Source organism: Muscardinus avellanarius (assembly GCF_963383645.1).
Source record: "Muscardinus avellanarius genome assembly, chromosome: 1".
Classification (NCBI taxonomy): Eukaryota; Metazoa; Chordata; class Mammalia; order Rodentia; family Gliridae; genus Muscardinus; species Muscardinus avellanarius.
Genome location: NC_137786.1, coordinates 238,397,084 through 238,423,664, shown reverse-complemented (window position 1 = coordinate 238,423,664; position 26,581 = coordinate 238,397,084). Strand labels below are relative to the sequence as shown.

The 26,581-nt window shown below is 49.3% G+C and overlaps 2 protein-coding genes across 3 annotated transcripts in view; one reads left to right on the top strand and one right to left on the bottom strand.

Annotated features, from left to right (window-relative positions):
- LOC308269085 (uncharacterized protein) overlaps positions 1–14,165 on the bottom strand; it is a gene marked incomplete at both ends in the record, with an annotated part of 20,430 nt that extends 6,265 nt beyond the window's left edge. Inside the window, one exon of the mRNA XM_080704235.1 lies at positions 14,092–14,165. Coding sequence (XP_080560361.1) covers positions 14,092–14,165 — 74 coding nt within the window. The remainder of the gene's footprint in view (positions 1–14,091) is intronic.
- The window catches only part of LOC308269146 (uncharacterized protein), a gene marked incomplete at both ends in the record, with an annotated part of 43,859 nt that extends 18,588 nt beyond the window's left edge, over positions 1–25,271 (top strand). The window contains 2 exons of one of the 2 annotated variants that reach the window (XM_080704329.1): positions 24,624–25,015; positions 25,151–25,271. In XM_080704329.1, coding sequence (XP_080560455.1) covers positions 24,624–25,015; positions 25,151–25,271 — 513 coding nt within the window. Of the gene's footprint in view, positions 1–24,623 lie in introns of those variants that run through there. The other variant, XM_080704328.1, reaches the window with a different exon arrangement.
- Positions 25,272–26,581: the final 1,310 nt, after the last annotated feature.

Genomic DNA, 26,581 nt, shown 5'->3' with positions numbered 1-26,581 from the left:
TCCCCAGCTCCGGGCACTTTCACTTCACCCCCAAACGCTCTCCTGCGCTTCTGTTAGCTGCGTCTGTTGCTGAATGTCATATAAATGAAATCGCCAAACATAGGCTGGCTCAGTGTTAAATTGCTGAGGAACCCAAGGGCATTTGTGTGTGTGTGTGTGTGTGTGTGTGTGTGTGTGGTACTGGAGGTGGAACCAAGGCACTTTCTACCCCCAGACTAACTCCCAGACTTATTTTTTAATATTTTATTTGGAAACAGGTCTCACTAAATTGCTGAGAGCCTCACTAAGCAGCTGAAGCTGGCTTCAAACCTGTGCAATCCTCCTGTCTCAGCCTCCCAAGTGCTGAGATTAAAAGCGTGGTGGCGCACGCTTGTAATCCCCGCGCTTGGGAGGCAGAGACAGGAGGATCGCACAGGTTCGAAGCCAGACGCGCTGGTTCAAGAGACCGTTTCAAAAAAAAAAAAAAAAGGTATAAAAATAGGTCTAGGAGCATAGCCTGGAGGTAGAAGGGTTTCAGGGAACCCCAGTACCACCAAACAAAACAAAACAAAAAACAAAAAAAAACAACATCAACAAAACAGACAAAATAAAGCACAGGCCACCACGCTCGCTCCCAGTTTATCTCTAAGCTACACCTCCAGCCCTTTAAAAAAATTTTGTTTTGTGGTACCGGGGATTCAACCCAGGGGCCTTCTGCCTCTGAAGGACATGCCCAGACCTGTTTTGTTATTTATTTGGAAACAAGATCTCACTAAGTTGCAGAGGGCCTCACTACTGAGCTAAGGCTGGCCATGAACCCGCAATCCTCCCATTGCAGCCTCCCACGTACTGGAGTTACAAGTGTGTGCCACACACCTGGCTTAATTTTTTCCTTCAGTTTTGAAACAGGGTCTTGCTAGGTTGCTGGGAGTTTCACTACGTTGCTGAGGCTGTCCTTGAACCTGTGATTCTCCTGTCTAAAGTGCTAGGATTACAAACACACATCACCACACTCCCCTCTTCTCTTATTCATAGATTCTTGGGTTATTCTCACTCTGGGACTATAATAAAGTTTTACTTATTTATTCATTTGTTTGTTTATTTAATTTACTTGGTGGTACTGGGGCAGTCTACTTGCAAGCTATACCTCCAGCCCTATTTTATTTTATTTTTGTTTTTTGAATAATATTTTTATTTATTTATAGCAATTTATCCAGAATTAGCAATGATAATCTCACATACCAGATTCATTTGTCTGATATCAACCTTTTGACCACTTAGAGATAACATTTCAATATTTCTTTCTTGTTTTTTTTCTTACCAGAGGATATTTTGTCTTTTTTTTTTTTAAGGTGAAAGTATCATACATTTTTTTCCAGAGAAATCTATCCTAACATGAAATATATAAACTCTAAATACCCAAAACAATCTCAAAAAAGAACACAGCTACAAGGTGTACATTTTATTATTTCAAACCTTATAAAGCTATAACAATCAAAACAGTGTAGTACTGCTATAAAGGCAGATATATAAACCAGTGGAGTAAAATAAAAAGTCTAGAAATAAATTCTTCCATATATGGTCAACTTATTTTTGACAAGGTTTCCAAGAACATTTGGTGAAGGAAATAATAATCTTTTTACTAAATACTGTTGAAAAATAATAACTACATGAAAAAGAATAAAATTGAACCCTTACCTAACACCATATACAAATATTAACTCAAAATAGATAAAAGACCTAAATGTAAATCTTAAGACTATAAACTTTTAGAAGAAAACCAGGGTCATAAAACTTCACAACATTGAAATTGGCAGTGATTTCTTGGATATGATTCCAAAGGCACAGGCAACAAAAGAATAAACAAACTTCCTAAAAAATAAAAAATATTGTACATCCAAAGACAATGTAAACAGAGTTAAAAGTTACTGATAGAATGGGATAAAATATTTCAAAATGCTATATCTGAAGGTATATTAATATTCCAAATAGAAATCCTAAAAATTAGCAACAATAAAAGCAAACAATACAATTTAGAAATAGGTAAAAGAATAAAATAGATAATGAATCTCTAAAGATTTTTATATGACCAATAAACACATGAATATCACTCATTATTATCATAATATAGCTAATCATTAAGGAAATACAAATAAAAACTATACTGAAATACTGCTTCACATTTGTTAGGATGGCTGCTTAACACGAGTTACCTTGCTCCAGCCCTTTACCTTGAGGTTGTTACTATCTTTACTTGTAAAGTGTGTTTCTTGTAAGCAGCAGATGGATGGATTCTGGTTTTTAATCCATTTTGCCACTTTATGTCTTTTTAATGGGGAATTTAGGCCATTTATATTCAGTGTGATTATTGAGAGATGACTTTTAATTCCTAATATGTTAAGATTTTATTTCTGTTTGAAATACTGTTTATTCTTCTTTGCTTAGTTGTCTGTTGGATGGAAAATCTTGTTTCTCTGGTTCTGGTGTGTATTACCTATTTCTTCTTTGTAGTTAATCTCTTTGAGTATTTTCTCTAGCGCTGGTTTTGAAGACATAAATTCCTTCAGTTTCTGTTTGTCATGGAAGCTTCTTATTTCCCCATCTAATTTGATAGAAAGTTTTTCTGGGTAGGAAATTTTTGGCTGGAAGTTGTTTTCTTTCAGAGTTTGGAATATGTTACTCCAAGCCCTTCTGGCTCTCATGACTTGGTTTGGGAAGTCTGGAGTGATTCTAATTGGTTTGCCTCTGAATGTCACTTGGCCCTTTGTTTTTGTTGCCTTTAAGATTCTCTGCTTGGTTTCCACAGTGGTCATTTTGACAGTTGTGTGATGTGGGGATCCTCTTCTCTGATCCTGCCTAAAGGGAGTTCTGTAAGTTTCCTGGACCTGTGTATCGACCTCTAGCTCTATGTTTGGGAATTTTTCTGCTATTATTTCTTTGAAGAGATTATTGATCCCTTTGGTTTCACCTTCTTTTCCCTCCTCTATTCTGGTTATTCTTAGGTTAGTTCTCTTAAAATGGGCCCATATTTCTTCAATGTCAGATTCCTGCTGTCTGATTTTTTTCTAAGTTATAAATTATGTGTTTATTTTTGGAGTGATCATCTTCTAGGAGCGAGATTCTATTCTCCATGTGATCTAATCGATTGTTTATAGTTTGAATTGAGGCCTTTACTTCAATGAATACATCCTTTATTTCTTTTAGACTCTCTCTAAATTCTTTTAGAAGGTCCTGCATTATTTCTACAGTTATATTCCTGATTTGACCTTCTGGAGATCTCTGAATTTTTGTGTTATCAGGTTCTGATATTATGGGGTTGCGGGCATTCATTGCTCTTTGTTATTCCTCTTTCCCATGATTTCATAAGTTTGTGCCTTCTCCGGGTTCTTCCCCAGGTCACCACGACTTCACTTAGGGTGCTCTGGATCTCAAATTTGTGGTAATCTCAGCTGCCACTACTCCTTTACTGGGTTGTATCACAAAATCTCAGACCCAGAGAGTTAATTGAGGCTGTGCAAGACCGTGGGGGTGCCGGGCTGGGCATTTTCTCAAGGGGAGCTGTGAGTAGGGCATGGTACCTTTGCCACCACTACTCCTTCACTGGGTTGGACTGCAAAATCTCAGATCCAGGGAGATTATCAAAGCTGTACAAGTCCCTGAGGGTGCAGTGCTGGGATTTCTCCTTCAGGGGCCGCAATTTTACTTATGGTTATTGTGGGCACTGATCTGGAGCTGTCGCAGGTGTGGTGAACTTGCCACCGCTGTTGGCAATATGGTGCCACTGCCACTCCCTCGGTCGTGAGGCTGGCATATTTCTTTTCTGATTTTGAGACCCTGGAAGGCATAATGAGCCTGGGCACTGGGAGTTTTAGACATTCTTTGCACTGAAATAACTGCTGAATTATACCAGAATGAGCCGCAGCTGCTCACTTCAGCTCCTTGTTTACCTTTCCTCTCTGGAGCCTGGTGCTGTGAGGCAAGATGGCGCCGGCCCAGCGTCCACCACCACAATGCAGGCTGGTTTATTTTCTGATCTCTGATTGTTCTTCTAGTCGTCTTTTTCTCTGTCCCTTGTGTTTACATTTTTTATTTCTCTGTTGATAGTGTTTTCTGGCTATGAAAAGCACTGCTTTTGTGGCCATAGAGATCGAGTGTTAGCAGGACTCGTAAATGCTGCTTTTCTCGGTCGCCATCTTCCTGGAAGTCCTTATTTTTATTTTGAAACAGTCTTGTTAGGTTGATGAGAGGCTACTTGTTGAAGCTGTCCTCGAACCTGTGATCCTCCTGTCTCAGCTTCCCAGGCACTGGAATTACAGGTATGTACCACCAATAAATAAAGTTCTCTGTATAGACTCTAAATAAACATTCTTGTGCAAGTCCTGTTATGAGTGTGTGTTTTCATCTCTTTGGGTTAGATATCTAGGACCAGACTTGCTACCCCTGAGGGTGTATGTGTGTTTAATTTTATTAACTGTGTTTTCTAGATGGTTGGGTTATTTTTGGTGCCCCCAGCAATGTCTGAGGCATTGTCTTTCCATGCCTGTAAATACATTGCTGTTCTCAGTTTCCTGAAGTGTCTGGCGTCCTCCTGGGTGTGAAGAGGGAAGGAAGCTCTGTCCTGTGTTCTGGTCTCCTTTCTCTCTGTGGTTCATTTGGACAGTTCCCCTTGCCGTCTTCACAGCCCACTTATCTCTCTATAAGCAATGTCCACCTCAGCCGTTTCTAGCTCCCAACATTGTCAGGTCATGTCTGGAAGATCAACTGGGGGCTTCTTGTGGGGCACAGGAACCATGCAAGGCTACGGGAAGAGCTAGAGGAGGTAGAACAAGAATCCTCAGTGCCCAGGAAGGGCCAAGAAGACTCAACAGCAAAACCTCACTGCCCGGATCCTTTCAAAGGCCATCTGGACCTCACTGGATGCTGGGAGAACTTTGTTCTCATGGTCTGGTCCTTTCTGAGATTCTGGATGGACAGGGAGCCTCCCTGCCCCCAGCCCACACGAGCACAGAGCACTTCCAAGCTGCCTCCTGCAACTGGGGAGGGAGGCCGCCCACTGGGAGGGTAGCAGGCTGGTGGCCCTGAACCCCGAGAATGCCCTCCCACTCCAGCCTGGCACCACCACAGGACCCTCGCAACCCGAGCCTGTCTTTCCCTGAGCCACCTGCAGAATCTCCCAGCTGCTATGCTACCCTGCTCAGTGGCTCTCTTCCTTCCCGCCTGCGGGAGCCCTCCACGTGTGCCAGACGCCGGACCCTCCTCTGCCCTCTGTACCACCAGTTTCTTCCTGTCTTCCACTAATTCATACTCTTTGAAGCTTCCCTTTGTGGAACAAAACTTCTGGGCTTTTTCATTTTAATTGATCAGTTCATCCATCTGCTTAGGAAAGACTTCCCTGAGCCCATAAGGATATTTCCCTGTAAACCTTTAAGAGTTTTGTCATTGTATTTAAATAAGGTCTTAAATCCAATGGTATGTACGATGGACAATTTGATTGACTGCATCACAGGGTACTTGGATAATTTGGTCAAAACAACTATATATGTCAACTTGACTGGCTCTGTCTAATTACCTAACATTTGTCTATGACTGTCAGCTAACCATATCTACTATTTATGTTTATCTATATCTGCCTATCAATCATTACTTGACATCTCTATCTACCTGTTATCTGTTAATATTGATCATCCATCTATTATCTGTAACTCTCAGCTAACCATATCTATGGTCCTCTACATTTATCTACTGTCTATATCTGCTCTCTCTCTCTCTCTCTTTCTCTCTCTCTCTCTCTCTCTCTCTCTCTCTCTCTCTCTCCCCTCTCTCCCCCCTCTCTCCTCTCTCTCTCTCTTTCTCTCTCTCTCTATCTCTTTCTCTATCTCTCTCCTCTCGCTCTCTCTCCTCTCTCCTCTCCCCTCTCCCCTCTCTCCCCTCTCTCTCTCTCTCTCTCTCTCTCTCTCTCTCTCTCTCTCTCCCCCCCGTGTCTCTCTCCCTCCCCCTCTCTCCTCTCTCTCTCCTCTCTCTCTCTCTCTCTCTCTCTCTCTCTCTCTCTCTCTCTCTTTCTCTCCTCTCTCTCTCTCCTCTCTCTCTCTCTCTCCTCTCTCTCTCCCCCCTCTCTCCTCTCTCTCTCTCTCTCCTCTCTCTCTCTCTCTCTCTCTCTCTCTCTCTCTCTCTCTCTCTCTCTCTCTCTCTCTCATCTCTATCTCTGTCTCTCTCCCCCTACTCCCTATCACCCATCTATCCATAGCTCTCCTTCAGGTCCCATCCCTCTGGAGGACCCGCCTCACAATCTCATCTCTCCATTTGGAAACTACTCTCTCTTGTTAGAGGAATGAAAACTTTTGCCCATGAAGGTGTAGGGAGCCTTAGCCATGATGGCCAGACACTGGGAACAACTCCAAGCCCTTCAAAGGTCAGCGCAACGAACCGAGGCCGTGGACCCTGCTCCGCGATAACGCAGAATAAACACGCAGTGCGCACAGCAGCCAGACAAAGCCGGCCCCGCCGCCGCGCACCATTTATCCAGCGTTCTTGGAATGACAGAATTACAGGGTGGAGGACAGGTGCGTGGCTCAGGGGTCAGGGAGGTGGGGGAGCAGGGCGGGGCAGCCGTCAAGCTGCCGGGGTGAAAGAGTCCCGTCTGCGCTGTTCCAGGGTGCGCATCCCGGCCGGGAGGTCGCACGCAGTGTTTTCAGATGCTACGCCAAGAACACGGGGGAACGGTGCCCGGTGCCCCTCTCGGCTTCCTCGCGGCTCCAGGTGAATCCACGGTGGGCCCCAAATGGAAAGTTAGGTCTAAAAAAAAAGCAGCGTGCACAGCAGGCTCGAGTTTAGGGTCCCCGTGTGAAAGAGTCAGGCCGGGGTGTGGTGCTGGGAAGGTCAGGTTGGCAGTGAAGGAGCTAAGTCGCAAAATCGCCAGTTAGGCAATCGGTGGATTCCACTCTGAAGGTATTTCAAAGCCGGGGCCGATGGGCTTGCCTCTGGCTTGGACGTGGAGGGCGGGGTGTGTTTGGTTGGAGGTGCCAGGTGGCCCCTGGGCCTGTGAGCTGATGCGGGGGTTGAGGGGGGCACACAGGTGAGGCTGTGGGGGGAGGGTCGGGGCCAGACCTGGGCCCCAGGGAGGTGGAGGGTGGGAAGGGCATCCAGGACAGGAGCAGCTGGGGCCACTGGCCGTGCAGGGAGGCAGTCAGGAGCCCAGCTGCAGCTGTCTGCGTGGTCGGGAGAGAGTGTGTCTTCTACAAGGACCTCAGGATCCACTCAGGACCATACCTCGGGACCAGCTTCGCCCCCTACCTGGCTCCTTGGGGCTCCGCAGCCAAAGAACTGGCCATCCAGTCTTGCTTAATCCCTCCTCCCTTCTCTCTCTCTCAGCGCTGGGGATTGAATCCAGGGGCATCCTATCTCTGAGCTACACTCAGAGCCCTTTTTTATTATTTTTTTTAATTTTGAAACAGGGTCTCGCTAAGCTGCTGACCGCCTCACTAAGTTGCCCAGGCTGGCCTCAGATGTGCAATCCTCCTGTTTCTGCCTCCCGAGTACTGGGATTATGCCGCGGTGGTCACCATGGTTACAGCGCAGATGCAGGCCATGAGGCTCAAGGGGATAAAACGTGGATTTGTGGATTCCATGGTGTGGATGCAAGGGACGCTGGGGGACCAGAGACGAGCGCTCGGGTAGAGTTAGGCTGGGAAACATCCAGAAGACCTGGCAGGGCCGCCATGCAGAGAGGCAGGCAGGACGGACACAGTGGCCGCCACCTTTGCACAGAGATCCCCTGGCCACCCTGAGGTCATTCTGCAAAGAACAGCCCTGAACCGGAGACGTCGTGTCAGGAGGTCGAAACGTGCCAGAAAATTTATACCAGCCCCATGGAAGCCAACATTTGCCTGTTTTTTGTTGACATCACATAGAGTTGCAATTGTGCACACCCCGAGTCTTGCTCTGGTGAGATGAAATTCAACTTTTTTGTAGATTTGGTTCCCTCCGCCCAGGTGCCGGCCTCCTACGCACTGACCAGGGGCTGTTTTCAGTGGCCATGGAGCAGCCGGCCTCTGGCAGCAGCTGCGGTGCTCACAGCCGTCCATGATCCACAGCTCTCGGGGCCCTGCCGGGCTCAAGGCCTTCCCTCCTCCCTGGAGAAGTCTCTTCCTCACGCAGCAAGATGGCGATCTCCCCACAAGGGACTGAGGGCCAGAAGAGAAACTACGTGAACCCCCGGGAAGAAGTCCGCAGCGTGAGCCGTGGGCCCTCCGGCTCTCAGCAGTCCCTGCCTGCTGGAGGGAAGGAGCGGGAGGCAGCTGTCAGCTCTGCCTGCGGCCCGGCGCCTGGCGCAGCCTCGGGGAGCTGGACGTTGCCAGTGAATCCATCGGATGTGGGTTCCCATCGTCCTTGCTGCCCCAAAGCCTTGTAAGCCTTTGTCATTGGCTGGTTGAGAATCTGTACTTTCTCGAATCTTTTCTTCCAGCTGGCAAGCCAGCCAGCCCTTGTGAGCTAATTTCTAAGGTTCTGATAAATGTAGCCATGGTAATAACCAACTCAAAGGCAGCATTGTAGCCGGTTGTGGTGGCACAGGTCTGTAATCCCAGTACTTGGGAGGTTGAGATAGGAGGATCGCGGGTTTGAGGACAGCTTCAGCAAGTGGTGAGACTCTCACCCACCTAGGGAGACCTTGTTTCAGAAAGGGAGAGAGGAAGAAGGAAAGGAAGGAAGGAAGGAAGGAAGGAAGGAAGGGTGTAGCTCAAAAGTTGAACGCTCTAGTTTCACTCTGTGTGAATCCGCGCGCGCACACAGTAGTACTGTGTTCTGAGTTTCTCTTCCAGACATTCGTCACCTAGGACAGTCTTACCAAGGCATAATGATTCCCTTTCCAACCCTCGGAAGCCCCCGCCCACCTGCTGGCCAATAAACCAACGTTGCAGTTAAGCACACATATGATAGGAGTCTGAGTCATCCAGGTTAAGCCACTATGCTGCCGAAGTGAGCCTCCCCTGCACGCAGGGACAGCAGCGCGGGCGTCATTCTTGCTTAAACCGCCTGTCTCTGCGGCTCCGCCCGGGCTCGGCCCTGTGCGCTCTCCCTCTGGGGCTCAGACCAAAGCAGTAGCCACTTGTGGGAGAAGGGAAAGTAATGTGGAAAACTGCAACAGGCACCCCAAGCTCCGGTCCTGGCTCGAGCAAATCATAAACACATTGACTTGGCGTGGGCTTGTGAAGGGCCCGCCCCAGCACCCGACATTCCGCCGTTGCCCAGGAGAGGGGACCCCGGGGTGCTTGCAAACAGCCTTGATGATCATCCCACTTGGTGCTCTGGGTGGCAACTCTGTCAGCCATGTAGATGGAGTTTTAGCTTAGTAAACTTAAGCCTTTCTTTTTTTACTCTAACATATACATGTAAAGATACGAATTTCCTCTAAGCACTGATTTGACTGCATTTAGTAAACTTTTTTTTTTTTTTTTTTTTTTGGTGGTACTGGGGTTCCTGGAAGCCCTCCTTCCTCCGGGCTACACTCCCAGACCTATTTTATATTTTTGAAACAGGGTCTCTTACGCCAGCACGGCTGGCTTCGAACCTGCGCGATCCTCCTGTCTCCGCCTCCCAGGCGCGGGGATTACAAGCGTGCGCCACCACGCCCGGCTGCATTTAGTAAACTTTCTAAACCCGTTACTTCATTAGGGTTTCAGATGGCGAATTTCTAATTTCGTGACTTCTTCCTCTGTAAGCTGAAACACCCCTCTCATTTTCTGATTACCGTAAGGTAGAGTTTGTATATCAAAGATAGAATGAATGTCTGATTATTTCCTTTTATTGACTTGTGTTCAAAATAACGCATTAATTCCCAGCATCCTCTAAAAGCAGCTGATAAGTTTTATATTTTGCATATTATCACCTATGTATTCTTATGTGCTCATAGGCCTAAAAATATCTGATGTGTGCCAATCCACTTTAAAAATTTCATGTATAGCTGGCCGGGCGTGGTGGCGCACGCCTGTAATCCCCGCGCTTGGGAGGCTGAGACAGGAGGATCGCTCAGGTTCGAAGCCAGTCTCAGCTACTGAGTGAGGCTCTCGGCAACTTAGTGAGACCTTGTTTCCAAATAAAATATAAAATAGGTCTGGGAGTGTAGCCCGGAGGTAGAAAGCCCCTGGGTTCCACCCCCAGTACCACCAAAAATACTTTTTTTTTCATGTGTACACTGATTCACGTCTGTTCAGGAGTCCGCGTCTGATGCTGTGATTTTTTTGACCTGATTTCATTTGTCTCTGTGATCTCAGGCTCGCAGCCAGCCTCTAATGAGATTACCCACAACTTAGTGAAAGCCTGCTTCAGAATAAAAAATAAAACAAGGCCAGGGATGTATCTCAGAGGTAGAATGTCCTAGAATCAATCCCCAGTACCACAAATTTAATAAACAAGCAGGGCTCGCAGTATAGCTCAGAGGTAGAATGTCTTTGGGCTTAATTTCCAATACAAAAAAAAATTAAGTACCACAGGTTTGTTTTATTTTTTATTTTGCAACAGGATTTTACCAAGTCGTGGAAGATCTCATTAAGTTGCTGAGGCTGGCTGCTGAGATCCTTCTATCTCAGCCTCACAAGTACAGGAATTACAAGCGTGCACCAACGCCCCAGGCTCCTGCTTTATTTTTTCTTTTGAATCGAGGTCTCTCTAAGTTGCAGAGTGTCTCACTAAGTTCCCCAGGCTGGGCTAGAACCTGCAACCTTCCTGTCAGCCTCCCAGGTACTGGGATTACAGGCCTGCAGCATCACACTTGATTTATTTCATCCCATTCACATTGCCTCTCAAGAATCTTGAAAGAATGCTGTAGTAGGGGGGACCCTTGAGAGTTTCCCCCCAAAGTCCTGAATTTTGGAACCAGCCATCGATTCGCTTTCTCATGGCTGCAGATTGGAGGACTGTAAATGGAGACTTGAAGATGACACTCTCCCACGGGCCAGTGGGCTGCTGAGAGCGTCCTGTGGTGGGGCAGGGTGCACTCTCCTCAGTGCAGGTAAGATCTCAGCCCTTGCTATTTGGGGGAGGGTACTGGGGATTGAACTCAGAAATCAACTCAGGAATCTTCTAACTCTGAACTATACCTCCAGTCCTCTTTCTTTTTTATTTTGAAATGGGATCTCACTAAGTTACTGAGAATCTTGCTAAGTTGCTGAGGCTGGCTTTGAACCTGCAATTCTCCTCTCTCAGCCTCCCAAGCACTGGGTTTACAGGTGTGCACCACCACGCCTGGCTCCAGCCCCTGCCTGATCGATAAAGACTTGGGGACCCCTGATGACGGGTGGAGAAAAAGCATCTCACTGAAAAGGGTTTGGCGAGGTAGAAAAATGTCTGTTAAAGAGCTCATGGGGCTGCTTAGATACGAACAAAGAAACCAAAGCAAGTCACGGGGACTTCTCCAGGAGAGATGGCAGAGCCTGGACCACAGAGCGTGTCGAAAGCCAGCTAGTCCAATGGGGCGCGAGTTTGCTCGCGGTTGAGGGTCTCAGTAAAGGTGGGGAAAGATAGAGTGATTTTACCACAGATTCTTATCTGTAGCGGTTCTTTCCTAGGAAAATAATCCTATGATCGGCGCTTTTGAAAAAGAACCTGACATGGATCGATGCTTCTTGTGCAATCGAACACTTTATTTTGGACACAAGATTTTTTTATATATTCCCCTCTCCCAGTGAATTTCTAGTAAAAAGAAGTGCAAAACACCCAAGGTACAAAAGAGAGATACACATGCAGATTACCAACCCTGAACAAGACAAAAGTAAGGCCTGGGATATCCCAGGTCTTTGTGTTTGAAATCAGTCCCATTATCTCAGGTGGGCCTTGTGCTCCGGAGCCCAGCCCCCTTTGGCCTTGCAGCTACAGAGGCTTCTATTTGGCTAAAAGTCACACCCAAAATCCCTTGAAGAATTTAGTTTTTAAGATCACTCAAGAATCCAGTTTTTAAGAGTTTTCTTTAACCCTTTCGGAGCTCTCATTCCTAGGGCTTAGTCCAATGTCCTCCTTTATATATAATGGGGGACGAAGTCCGAGATTCCAGCTTTCATATAGTTATCGTAAGGTAAATCCGTGTTCCTTTATGGTGATTTAAGGAACTTCGATGAATGTCTGCTGGATTTTGTCTGCAATACTATCCGCTGTCTGAAAACTTAAACAAACTCATGACACAGTTTAGCAGGTAAACACCAAGAAATAACATGAGGTCTTTAGATTTAGTTGTCAGATATATTTCTCTAGCAGCTGAGCATTTTTCCTCTTTTAATAATCCATATTCCTATCACTAACCCTCTGCAACTTTCTTTTCTTTTCTGATTACCCTAATTCTCTCTTTCCCATTCGGGCCAATCTTAGGATAAGCTCTTCTTCATACAAAAATACTTTCTCATTCTCACCATATTCTCTTTCTTTCACCTTTACACATCTATTTTATCTGTCCTTTGTTTTGACATAGCTATTTTTAACCAGGTGGTGTCCTGTATTGAAGGTCGAAGGTGGACTGGAATGCTGCTTCTAATTACCATTTGAACAAGGCTCATCTAATTACCATTTGAGCAAGGCTGAAAGTTTACTGGAAGGATTATTTTACAAGAATTCAATTTCTTTCGCAGTCCTGATCTTTTTCCCACCGGAGCAATTTCATGTGGAAAGTTAAAAGAATCATTACTAAAAGAATAATAGTTATGAAAGAATATCTAAGAGTGGAGGAGCTTTTTGGCCAGAGACGATGCCCTCTCTCGGGGCTAATCGCCTATGACTACATGGATTCTCACACATGTAGATGCCGAGATGGAGTGGGCAGCAAAGTCTTGGCAAGAGCGCAACACAGAGCGCATAGTATGACCCACGCAGGAGCCTCTTCAGCCTGGCTGGCGGGCCCAGGGACAGTCCCCTCTGTTGGTCTTACCAGATGTGGGCAGAGGAGTCCCAAGGGAGGGACAGGGGCATCTGGAAGGGGACACGAGGCAGAAGACCGCCAGCCCCATCCTGCAGGGGGTTAGCCTTTCCTCCTGCATCCCCATCAGCCCCAGGAAGTCTGCGCGGTGCCAAGACCTTGCAAGAAGGCCACAGGGGAGACGCCAGGAGTGACAGAGAAGTCGGCGAGACGCGGGTTTCAGTTTGTGGGCGTATTTTTATTGGGTGGCAACATTCTATTTAAGATAAAAGTGTTTGGCATGCCAAGGCGCTCCGAGGAAATCTTTACCCCACGCTACTTCACGTGGCACGCCAAGGGCAGGCTCCTCCCGGACTGATGGGACGGAGAGAAACAGCAGTGGGAGCCCAGGCTGCTGAGGGGATGAGCAGAGCAGGATTCGGCCCCCCGGTGACCTGGGAGGAGAGCTTGTCGGGAGGCAGGAGCCTGGGGACAGCCTCTTCTCAGCACCTGGCCTCATCCTACAGGGCAGAGGGGCCTCGAAGTGTGGGGTGGGGCTCAGTGAGGGAAGACCGCCACAGCTTGGGAAGCGGATCCTGTAGGAATCGGCTCTGTCCCCGGGGCCACAGCCTCAGATCTTGCACTGGCAGCACACGGGGGCACAGCAGCTGGACTGGCAGCAGCAGGGCTGGCAGCAGCTGGACTGGCCGCAGCAGGGCTTGCAGCAGCTGGACTGGCCACAGCAGGGCTTGCAGCAGCTGGACTGGCAGCAGGATGACCCACAGCCTGAGGAACAGCAGGGCTTGCAGCAGCTGGACTGGCAGCAGCAGGGCTTGCAGCAGCTGGACTGGCAGCAGCTGGACTTACAGCCCCCACAGGAACCACAGCCCCCCTTGCAGCCCCCACAGGAGCCACAGCCCCCCTTAGAACCCCCACAGGAGCCACAGCCCCCCTTAGAACCCCCACAGGAGCCACAGCCCCCCTTACAGCCCCCACAGGAGCCACAGCCCCCCTTAGAACCCCCACAGGAGCCACAGCCCCCCTTAGAACCCCCACAGGAGCCACAGCCCCCCTTACAGCCCCCACAGGAGCCACAGCCCCCCTTAGAACCCCCACAGGAGCCACAGCCCCCCTTAGATCCCCCACAGGAGCCACAGCCCCCACAGGAGCCCCCACAGGAGCCACAGCTGGAGCAGCAGCAGGCCGGCACACAGCAGCACACGGGCTTGCAGCAGCACACAGGCACACAGCAGCTGGAGCCGCAGCCCCCACAGCTGGAGCCACAGCCTCCGGAGCAGCCACAGCAGCCCATGGTTCTGGGTTCGAGGTGTAGTGGTCGGGTAAAGGAGCAGGTGCAGAGGGAGGTGTGCGGAGTGGCACCTCCTGAGCCTGACACTCTTTATGTACCTGTCAGGTCACGGCCCACGGGCCCACATCGTGATCATGACTACACTTCCTCTTCAAGTTGCATTTGTTTGTTTGCTTGATTTCAAGTTCTCCTTGTCCAATCCAGCACCCGCTTTCTTAAGGTTCTAAACTCGGCAGCTTCCTCCTCGGATCCAACCTCCGTCATCCCAGGTCACCTGCCCGGCTCCCTCTGGGGCTGTGGAGCAGGGGTCCTGCAAGGCCAGCTTGCACTGATCTCCCCACAATACACTTGATTTCTTTGAAAGTGTACTCTCATTTAGTATAGCTTTTTATTTTTTTCCCCTTCCTTCCTTCCTTCCTTCCTTCCTTCCTTCCTTCCTTCCTTCCTTCTTTCTTTCTTTCTTTCTTTCTTTCTTTCTTTCTTTCTTTCTTTCTCAGTACTGGGGACGGAACCCAGGGGAATTCTACTTCTGAGCTACACCCCCTGCCCTACTTTTTATTCTTTCTTTTGAAACAGGGTCTCACTGAGTTGCAAAGGGCCTCATTAAGTAGCTGAGGCTGTTCGCAAACCGCGATCCTCTGGTCTCAGCCTCCGAAATGCTGGGATTACGAGTGTGCGCCACCACGCCCGGCTAAGTATAGGTTTTTAAACTGAACTTTCATCTACATTGTTATAGAAGCTTTATTGAAAAAAAATTGTACCCTCATCCTGTGCCAGCAGGGTGGCACACTTTGGATAATCTACCTGTATCTTCTTCAGGATGCTGGCTGCTCAGGGTCCTGCCTACCGTGTGTACGGCTCCAGTCCAGTGAGTACCATTTATTTTAAAAAAGCTTCACAACTTTCATATATGGAAGGAGATATCTTGTGTATTACTTTAATTGCTTTAATTATTAGTGTGGGGTTGTTTTGGTTTGGTCCCATGTAAATTGTATTTCCTATTGCACTGAGTTATTTTTATACACAGGAACTAAATCCCATGTCCTCTGTGTACTTTGTTTTCCACGGGTGTTTATGGATAAGGTTAGCTTGTGACATATTTGTTTTTATTTTTAAATTGATTTGCCCTTTTCTTTGTGGTGCTGGGGTTTTTCTTGTGGTTGAACCTAGGGCGCTGGGCTTGTTAAGCTTGTACGCTACCGCTGAGCTACACCCAGCCGATGACATTTTTGAAGCTTTCCATTTCTTGCCTGGTCACCGCTTTAAAATGATACCAGCACAAATGTCTGCACAGTGAAAGGCCTTTATCTTATTTGGAAGAGGGGAGAGAGAGGGATTGAGATAGCACGGATCCCCCGGCCCGTGGGTGTGGTACAGGGAGGAGAGGAGAGAAGGACCCAGCTGAGCTCTAGGAGGTAAACCTGAGCCCAGGCCCCTGGCAAAGCCCCTCTAGCCGCCGAACCCTCGTGGCACCCAGGAGGGCAGACACCCCTCCGCTCTCGGTGCTGCACCGAGAGAGCCAGAATCTGCCACCTTGTTTCCACACAAGTGGTAGATCTGGAGAGGACTGCCCAGTTCTGAGAAAGATAAACCGAAATGCTCAGGTGCACATGCCAAGGACCATGGAAGAAAGAACAGGAAGGGGAGGCCAGGGAGTCTGGATGGAGTGCAGTCCCGGAGAGACTGGCAAGTTCCTATGAGCGGCTGAGCCCCGTGGCACGTTAAAGATACGGCATGTCCAAGCCCATGTGGGGCACACGCTTGTCATCCCAGTGCTCGGGAGGCTGAGACTGGAGGATCGCAGGTTCACGGCCAGCCTCAATTACTTAGCGAGGCCCTCCGCAACTTAGTGAGACCCTGTTTCCAAATAAAGAATAAAATATAGGGCTGGGGGTGTAGCTTGGGGGCGGAATGTCTCTGGGTTCAACTCCCAGCACTGGAAAACAACAATAAAACAAAAAGTGCTGGGGCTGTAGCTCCTCGGTAGGGTGCCCCCGAGCTCAATCCCCAGGACCCACAGCCCTGCCAGAAGAAGAGGAAAAGGAAAGAAAAGAAAGACTGATGGTGCTTATAGGAAGATAGGAGAAACGTGCAGCCAGAGGGGCCGATAGCTGTGACCTCAGCACCCGTGTCAGTGCTGGTGAGGAGATAGAAAGGAAACAGGCAGATAGGGAAAAGGCCTTGGTAGAAAAAGCTAGTTTCCTGAGTTTCCTGAGGGGCGACAAATACCTGAAATTCCAAAGGCTCAGCGATAAGAAGGCCAGAGCTTCACAAAGCCATCTGTTTACTAATCAACAAACCCACCCAAGTCTGGCATTCCTGAAAGGAGACCCTTCAAAGGACTTGCAAATGCCCTATGCAAATTCTGAGACCTGCATCCCAGAATTCCCAAAAGTCACCCTAACCAAAAGCGGACTTGCAAGTGGTCAGGCCTTGCCTGACCCAGACGGCAAATTGGGACTTTCCCGCTTGGGACCCCCGCTCCTTTTGGGGAGCTGTTCTCTCTCTCTTTCTCTCTCTCTCTCTCTCACTCTCTCTCTCTCTCTCTCTCTCTCTCTCCCTCTCTCCCTCTCTCCCTCTCTCCCTCCCCCTCCCTCGCAGGTCGTGTTGGCCCTGAGAGAAGGCAGAGTGCATCTGAGGGCACGTGGCTCGGGCGACTCTCGAGTAGTGACCTGAAGGCCTCTGCTGGACATCATGGCTGACCAGGCCCCTAGGGGTGACCTGCACCTCTTTTCTGGCAGATCGCGTGGACTCTGGGAGAAAGTAGTTTGTAATTGACGGCACTTGGCTCGGGTGACACTCGGGTAGTGACCTGAAGGCAGCTACTGGACCCCGGAGTTCCGACCGCCCCTATGGGGTGTTCGGCCACTTTTCTCTATTCCCTTCTGGCAGATCGCGTGGACTCTGGAAGAAAGCAGCCTGCACCTGAAGGCAAGTCGGCTTGGGCTACTCTCAAGTATTGTCCTGAAGGCAGCTGCTGGACCCAAGTTCCAGCCCCTTTGGGGTGTTCAGCCACCCTCCCCCCATTCCCTGCTGCTTCCAATAAACCTTCTACTCCCCTTCCTGAGGTCTGAGGAACTTGGTACACCCTATTCCATTTAATTTTTATTTAAAACAGGGCTCACTAAATTGCTGAGGCTGGCCTTGAACCTGTGATCCTCCTGTCTCAGCCTCCCAAGTACTGGGACTATAGGTGTGTGCCACCACACCCATCCTTCTCATTTCTTCTGAAAGGAAGAGGCCGCTGAGCTCCCCCCTGGTCTCATAATGCCCAAGGGTCAGCACCCATTTCTGCCCTCTTCCCATAGGCTGCCTCCCTGTCTCCTTCTTTTCCTCTCTTGTGTTTCTCCATCTTCCCTTTCCTATGTTCTTTGCTTGTTATGGTTTGGGAGGGAACTGTCCCCGGGGACCCCTGTTAGGGTCCTGGAAACTCCCGTAAGCGCGGGTTCTTGTCCAGCCTCAGGAGGGATAGACACTAGCACAAACTCTTGCTGAAGACTTAAATGAGCTTATTTTTACAAAGATAGAAATGAAGACGGTGACGGCCCTACACTATTGCGGGATAGCGTAGGGGGTGGCCCGAAACGAAGTCACCGGAGTTCAAGATACAAAACAGCTGTTGCAGCCACGAAGTGCCCACCTTGCTCCACCAGGCAATCCATGACCTAGGTGTAAGTCTGCCCCTTAGCTCCGGCAGACTTCTTCTGTTATACTTATGAGAACTTCTGGCCTGGCAAGAAACCTTCCTGCCTAACTGCAGGTTTAAGCCCAGGTTTCTTTGTTAAGACCAGAATGATTCACCAGGGCAAGGGCCACGTGGTATCTGCTCCCCTTTCATAGAGGTCAGTGTCCTCCTCCCATACTCTTGGGGAATTCTTATGCAAAACTATTTTTAGAATGTGAAAGTCCTAGGTCCCAACTCATCTATCCACTTGCTGATTACTTCTAGTGAGGGTCCTTTGCATTATGACAGCTACTTGAGTACCTGGCAGTAACCAGGCCCCGACTGCTTTTCTTTTTTACAGATCTGAACTCTACTTTCTATAAACCGATTTTTGAAATATACATTAATAACCAAAGCTTCTTTTTCGAATCTTTTCAGGCCATTTCCTAATACTGGTACATCTGTCTCCTGCATCTAGGCCTGGATAAGGTTTTGTTCAGTCACCTCCCCTCGATCCGATGACCTGAATGGGTGCATCCATTCCTTATTTCTCTTCCCAGTGGTGACCATCTTCATTTTTTTTTTTTCCTGGTACTGGGGATGCCACAAAATGTCTCTGCATCTTCACTGCTGCAGTCCCAAACACCTGACCCCCATGATTTCTTTGCTCACAGTTCTGGAGATTCTAGGGGTTCAGTCCACGTGAGGCCAGGTCACATCTGTGGCACTCAGAGCATGGCAGCAGGAGGCGGGGAGAGAAGAGCTCGCTCACGTCTCCAAGGCCAAGCCATAGAGAAGCTAGAGAAGTAAGCCAGGGGGTTCGTGGAGAGGAGCCCAGGTCCGAAGGCCATGCCCCAGTGACCCACCTCTTCCTACTTACGGTGTGGGAAGATATGGTTTTGGGGAAACTGTTCCCGGGAACCCCTGTTAGGGTCCCAGGCACAATTTTCCTCAAACCACAACATAACCCAAAAAACAGAAAAACAGGAAAACCTCAGGTTCTTGTCCTGAGCTAAGGGTAAATACACTTCAGCCCGGACTCTTGCTGAAGATTTAAAGAAGTTTATTAAAAAGATAGAAATCGCCAGGCGCGGTGGCGCACGCTCGTCATCCCCGCTCTTGGAAGGCGGAGACAGGAGGATCGCGCAGGTTCGAAGCCAGCCACACGTGCTGGTTTAGGAGACCCTGTTTCCAAATAAAAATATAAAATAGGTCTGGAAGTGTAGCCCGGAGGTAGAAGGGCTTCCAGGAACCCCAGTACCACCAAAAAAAAAAAAAAAAAAAAAAAGATAGAAATACAGAAGATAGTTAAGATAGGGGTGGTTCAAATAAATGCCCACCCAAGATACAACACGTGGGCTGGACTTTTTATACCCATGACCTCCATCTTGTTTATGTAATTCTGAGGTAGTAAAGGTCCCTGTAAGGTGCCTCCCCCAGCAAGGTGTGGAAAGGCATGTACCACCACGCCTGGTTGGCTGATTATATAAACTCTTAACATCAGTTCACAGGCTCTTTCAGGAGACATTCTCTATACTATAGCACATATCTAACATAGTCTAACCTCAGTTCTGATCCCCTTTGTTCTGACCTGAAATTTCACTTGGTACCAGTGTCCCCTGCCTGGACTCTATCACCCCATATTTCAGTCCCACCTTGTTTATAAACCCTGGTTAGTCATCAGCATCTCACCTGCTGACTCCCCTTTAGATACACCATGGCCAGGCGTGGTGGCGCACGCTTGTCATCCCAGCACTCGGGAGGCTGAGACAGGAGGATCCAGGTTTGCGGACAGCCTCAGCTACTTAGTGAGGCTCTCTGCAACTCAGTGAGACCCTGTTTCAAAATAAAGAATGAAAAATAGAGCTGAGGGTGTAGCTTGAAGGTAGAGTGTCCCTGGGTTCCATCCCCAGTAACACACACACACACACACACACACACACACACACACACACACACACACAATATTTGTGTAGATACAACCATGATTACCTTTAAAAGTTCCCTCACAATTCCTCCAGTAAAAGCAAGTACAAATTAATATTAAAAAATTTAGTTCTCCCTTTTTGAAATAAGAAATAGGATGATGCCCTCCCCATCTTTAGAGATTAGCCGGGTATGGTGGTGTGTGCTCGTAATCTCAATACCTAGGAGGCTGAGGCAGGAGGATCGTAAACTCTAAGGCTGCCTCAGCTACTTAATTAGGCCCTCCACAGCTAGTGAGACCCTGTTTCAAAATAAAGAATAGAGGTTGGGGGTTTCGCTTAGTGGCAGAGCACTTGCCTAGCACACACAAAGCTCTGGGTTCGATCTTTGACCCCATTAAAAAAAAAAACACACAATGAAAAAAGTCTAAAAGCCGGGCGTGGTGGCGCACACTTGGAATCCCTTCACTTGGGAGGCGGAGACAGGAGGATCGCGCAGGTTCGAAGCCAGCCGCGCTGGCTTAGGAGACCCCGTTTCCAAATAAAAAAATATAAAATAGGTCTGGGAGTGTAGCCCGGAGGTAGAAGGGTTTCCAGGAACCCCAGCACCACCAGAAGAAGTATAAAAATACGAAATCAAAATAAAGAATAAAAAGTAGGGCTGGAGGTATATGGCTCAGAGGTAGAATGCCTCTGGGTTAAATCTCCAGTACTGCAAAAAAAAGAAGGAAGGAAGGAAGGAAGGGAGGAAGGAAGGAAGGAAGGAAGGAAAGAAGGAAGGAAGGAAGGAAAAAAAAGAAGATATGAAGTTCTTCCTGAGCCTCTTTAGTCTGTAAACCATGGTAAAGGCCAGTGGCCACCAGGGGACATTTCTTAGGAAGTGATCATTCGAGTGGCCACCAGAGGGCAGAGCCCAGCTGTCGCTGGGACCTCCACCCCAACAACAAAGACACCAGACTGTTTTCCTTTCAAGCTGGTGGCACAGCTGTGACTCTGCCTTCCCACGGCAGGAGCGAGTGCCTGTCACGCGGCTTTGACACCACGTGCATCTCAGCGGCTACTAGATGTGGCGGCCCCTTTGAATGCGTTTATTGGTCACTGTTTACCTTCAAGGAATTGTCTATTCAGTACCTCGTCTCTTCAAAAACGGAGTTACTTTTCTTTTATCACTGAGTTTAAAGACACACAGTCTTGTGTATAAGAGACCTGCCACTTTCTCGTGTTTTCTTAAGACTTTCGCCTTGTTTTTGCTGAATGTTATAATGATGTTTCTGTTTTGTATACTCTTAGCAGGTGTCTTTTTTCTCTTTCATTGGATCTATTTATGGTGCTGAGGATGGAACCCAGGGATCGTCTGTCTCCGAGCTCTATCTCCAGATCTACTTTATTTTTTAGCTTGGTCTGGCTAAATTGCCGAGGGTCTCACTAAGTTGCTGAGGCTGACCCCCAAACCTGCGATCCTCCAGTCCCAGCCTCCCAAATGCTGTGATTATAGGTGTGTGCCATCACGCCCAGCTACACATCTTGTAGTCAGAGTACTGGAAGTGTAGATAATGTCTTTTAATAAAACTGAATTGTGCACCATTAAAAAAAAAATAATAACAAGCCGGGCATGGTGGTGCATGCTTATAATCCCAACATTTGGAGGCTGAGACGGGAGGATCGTGGTTCGTGGCCAGCCTCGGCTACTTAGGTCTTTTGCAACTCAGTGAGACCCTGTTTCAAAAATAAAGAAAAAAAAAATAAGGCTGGGGGTGTAGCTTGGAGGTAGAATGCCCCTGGGTTCCATTCCCAGTACCACAAATAACAACAACAACAAAAGCAGTTTGCAAACCCAAATGCTCCCAATTACTAGCAAACCTGGGAAGGCCCGCGTATGGCTCAGGATGCTGCGGGCCTCCTGCTGGGGCCAGCTGCCCTTAGTCTGAGGCCGCTGGGGAGCAGGATGCACCTGCTGGGTTGTAGCCATGGCGACATCTCTCTGCAGTCTCTTGACTCCTGATGCTACACACCACACTTTGGCTTCATGCTTGTTCTGTAACAAAATGATTTCCTTTCTCCTCTCCTTTCAGAAAGAAGCTTTCTGGGGTGGCTGCAGATATGGTTTTAGTTTTACATCCCCACGCTGCCAATGGGCCAGACCCCGCATCGGACCTCTTCCTCCAGGGGCTCCTCCACTTTGAGTGCGAGTTGGCTGGGTGCCTCCATTTTTACCTGAAAATGGCTTCATTTTCCTCATAGAATTTAGGAGAGTTTAGTTGGGGATAATTATTTTTAGATGAGAAGATACTTTCTCTCTGATATTTGAAAATATTACTTCTTGCCTTTCATTGATGCTGTGGGAAAGTTGGGCATGTAAGTCTTCTTTATTTAGGGCAAGAGCTTGGAATGTAAGCGCCTGTGGCCCTGGGTGCAGAACAGATACTTGTTCTGCAGTTCTCGTATGTTGCTGCCTTTTTTCTTCTCTGGAAGATGGAGAGTCCTCTCTCTTTCCCCGGGGTCATTCCTGATGTCCGGCCATCACGGTTCCCAAGAGGGGTGTCTCTTGATCAGATAACCCTGCCTTCCCCACCCTACTCCCTCTGCTTTCTTCCTTAAAAGGAACCCACACTGGTGTATTTCAAATAGACCCATCGATGACCCATTGATAAGGACATACATCGATACATGTGTATCCTTAGAAACAGTGTGAGATTTCATTTGTGTTTTTATTTTTAACTTAAAAGAGTGTCAAGGATCCCTTGAAAGGGATTTTACTTCATCCCTTTCTTATCCTGAATCCTGTGCTTACCAAAATTAAACCACATTTCCTTGTAAAAGCCCAATCCACACCGGGCGTGGTGGCGCACGCTTATAATCCCAGCATTGGGGAGGCTGAGACCGGAGGATCGCAGGTTTGTGGACAGCCTCAGCTACTTAGTGAGGCCCTCTGCAACTCAGTGAGAGCCTGTTTCAAAATAAAGAATAAAAAATTAGGGTGTAGCTCAGAGATAAAATGTCCCCAGTACCAGGAAGAAAAAAAAAAAGAATTAAAAAAAATGAGATTAAAAAACAGGGCTAGGGGTGTAGTTCTGAGGTTCAGTATCCTGGGTTTCGTCCCCAGTACCGCAAGAAAAAAAAAAAAAAAGCCCAAACCACGCTCCTTTCCTCTATGTTGTAGTATAGGCCTGTGTCATCCCCTGCTACTGGTACTGACCCGGACTCCGCACTCCAGGGAACACGTCTCTTGAGAGTCCTGCTGTGGAATCGCCCCTCAGTGCTGCAGAAGGGGCTGCACGATACACCAGTCTCAGAGGTAGCTGTGAGGACCAAATCTGCATCTATCTAGAGGTAATTTAATTAATAATTATTATCAATTACATCAATAATATATTAATAATATGTTATAATATATTGTTATATAATGATAATATTAATATTATAATATGTTATGATATCATAATATTATATATAATATATTAATATTATATTAATGCCATTATAATAATTAATAATTAATAATTTAATAAACATACACATATTTATAAGTAATTTATATTCACATGCTACATATCCAAGGAGCACTTAGACAAATGTTGGCCATTTAGGAAAGCCAGGTGCGTGATCTGCTGCCAGGGTCGTGCTCGGCGGCAGGGACGCTCCCCCTGCGGGGTCCCAGCGCCCACTTCTCTAGCGCCGCACCTCCTACCGCGCTGGGTTCCCGCGCTGGGGATGTCAGGACACTCTGGTGCGGGTCTTGTCACGATCTGAGACCCTGCGCGTTCTGAATGTTAGCTCACGTTCTGCCTCCCGATGCAGACCATGGCTGACGTGCGGGCGCTGACCTGGCACCCGTGACCTCCCCGAATTCTGAGCGCTCCCTCCCTCCCTCTCCTCTTCTTTCTGTCGCTCTGACTGCATTCCTTTGCAGACGTGCGTCGTCTTGTGACCAACGTGTCTCTCCCCATAGCAGTGATGGAGGCATCTTGAACTTGTTTCTACCCTTAAAGAGAGTCTGTCTAAATGTGCTGAATTAAACGTGATGTGGGGTTTCATGGATTTTATCAAGTGAAAGAAAATTCTTCTGTCCCCCGACTTCTGGTCAGAAATGCCACAAGTAATTTTATCAAACGTTACGCTACAATTACCGAGGTGGCCCTGTGAGCTCTTCTCTCCTCCAAACCACTTTTAGGATAAGTTACAATATATATTTGGTGCTGGGGATTGGACTTAGGGGCATTCTGCCTCTGAGCTATAATCCTACCCCTTTTTACTATATTTATTTATTTAATTTTGTGATATTGGGGTACAACCCTGGGGCATCTTACCATTGAACTACACCTGTAGCCCTATTTTATTTTTTATTTGGAAACAGTGTCTCACAAAGTTGTTGAAAGGCTTGCTAGTTGCTGAGGTTGGCCTCAAACCTGCAATCCCCCTGTCTCAGGCTCTCAGTACTGGGATTACAGGCACAAACCTCCACACCTGGGCCCAGGGTCTTCTTCAGAGGAGGTGACCTGAGCAGGTGACCCCAGGAGCAAGGGCCAATCGCAAGGATGAGGGTGCGCCAGGGCTTGTGCCTCCAGACTGACCACCCAGCAAGGAGGTGGCCACCTGCTGGACACCGCTGCATGCTCAGAGGAGCTGCCTGTCCCAGGAGGCACTGCTTCCCTCCAGGAAAAGTACTGTGAAAACAGAGGTACTAGGAAACACCATGCGGGAGAGTCCCTGAACCACTGGCACAAACAAGAACCAGGAAGTGACTGTGTCCAGCCTCACGCCCGGCCCTGGCAGGTATATAAAGGGCGGCAGGCTCAGGAGGAGCCACACCCACACCTCCATCCACACCTGCACACCTGCTCCTCTGACCCACCCGCCTCGACCATCAGAACCATGGGCTGCTGTGGCTGCTCCGGGGGCTGCGGCTCCAGCTGTGGGGGCTGCGGCTCCAGCTGTGGGGGCTGTGGCTCCAGCTGTGGGGGCTGCGGCTCCAGCTGTGGGGGCTGTGGCTCCAGCTGCTGTGTGCCTGTGTGCTGCTGCAAGCCCGTGTGCTGCTGTGTGCCGGCCTGCTGCTGCTCCAGCTGTGGCTCCTGTGGGGGCTGCAAGGGGGGCTGTGGCTCCTGTGGGGGCTGCAAGGGGGGCTGTGGCTCCTGTGGGGGCTCCAAGGGGGGCTGTGGCTCCTGTGGGGGCTGCAAGGGGGGCTGTGGCTCCTGTGGGGGCTGCAAGGGGGGCTGTGGCTCCTGTGGGGGATCCAAGGGGGGCTGTGGCTCCTGTGGGGGCTGTAAGTCCAGCTGCTGCCAGTCCAGCTGCTGCAAGCCCTGCTGCTGCCAGTCCAGCTGTTGCAAGCCCTGCTGTTCCTCAGGCTGTGGGTCATCCTGCTGCCAGGCCAGCTGCTGCAAGCCCTGCTGCTGCCAGTCCAGCTGCTGCAAGCCCTGCTGCTCCTCAGGCTGTGGGTCATCCTGCTGCCAGTCCAGCTGCTGCAAGCCCTGCTGCTGCCAGTCCAGCTGCTGCGTCCCCGTGTGCTGCCAGTGCAAAATCTGACCTCTGGCCACAGCCCTCAGGTGGCGCTATTGTGCAGGTCCTGGGCTGTCAAGCTGCCTGAGGCTCTAGGGTGTCCACCCCCAGCGACCACCTTCCAGCTCTCCACACTGGAGCCTCCGAGATGTGGCCCCCGGATGGAGAGAACCTGAGGGAGCTTTCCCACGCTGGGCCCCATGCCCACCGTCATGATCGCCTCTTCTCCAGGACCCCCCCATCTGCCCTCACCTGCCCAATTAGCATCCAACCTGCTTCCCAGAGGTTCAGAAAGATGGCTCAGACCCTGGCACCTGCGGCTGCCCCTCCTCCTCGGGGTCTGACCAGCCTGCTGTCTCTGGCTCTCAGTATGTTTGTCAAGCCCTGATCCCGGGCGCTCTAAATAAACCCCGTCCCTAAGCACCAAACCATTTTCCTGTGGTTCTTTTGCCCTTTCCAAGTCCTCTCCCTGCCCGCCCCTGTTCAGTCCCTGCCCCCTGGGTCTTTCAAGCTGCGGGCTTCCTGTGCTTTGGGGTGACAGGCAGGAATCAGCTCACGTCCAGTGTGGGCAGCTGTGGCCACAGCAGTGGTGGGCATGGCGGGCGTGACAGGAGAGACGTCCGAGCAGCCCAGCGCAGGGAGGAGGTCAGACGTGGGGCTGCCCCAGAGCCGGCGTTTTCTCTTTGTGCCCCAGGACGGCTCAGAAAGACCATGACAGAAGATGCGATTCTCACAAGACCTCGTCTGCGCTGGGCACGCGTGCCGGAGCACGCTGGGGGCTGACCCGCGTCCTGCCATCCGTGTGTGCAGGCCCCGAGCTCCGCAGAGCGGCCCTGATTCCCAAGACAGGATTTACACAGCGATTGAGTGCGCTGAGGCCTCTGGGGTGGCCCCAATCCAGTAGGACGGCGTCGTCGGCCGCAGACGCACAGCAGAAGGCACCGGGTGACCATAAAGACAGAGGTCAGGGCGGAGCGTCCACAGCCACAGGTCACCAGAGCCACCAGCAATCACCTGCAGGCGCCCTCACAGCCTCGGAAGGGCCAGCCACCCCACCTGGTGCTCAGACTTGCAGGCCGCAGTGGGCAGAGCCAACAGCCGAGGAAACAGATACCACTCGGCCAGGGCACAGCGGCGCAGCTCCTCGGGTTCCAAGAGTCAAAGGGACTTACTGCAGAAATCAGGGCAGGTCTAACCTTAGCATTCCCATAGACCACTTAATTCTGTAACAGTTTACTGGTGAAGCTCACAGTTCCTAGGTCAGCATTAACGTTAAACAGATGCGACGAGCCGGGCGTGGTGGCGCACGCTGGTAATCCCCGCGCTTGGGAGGCTGG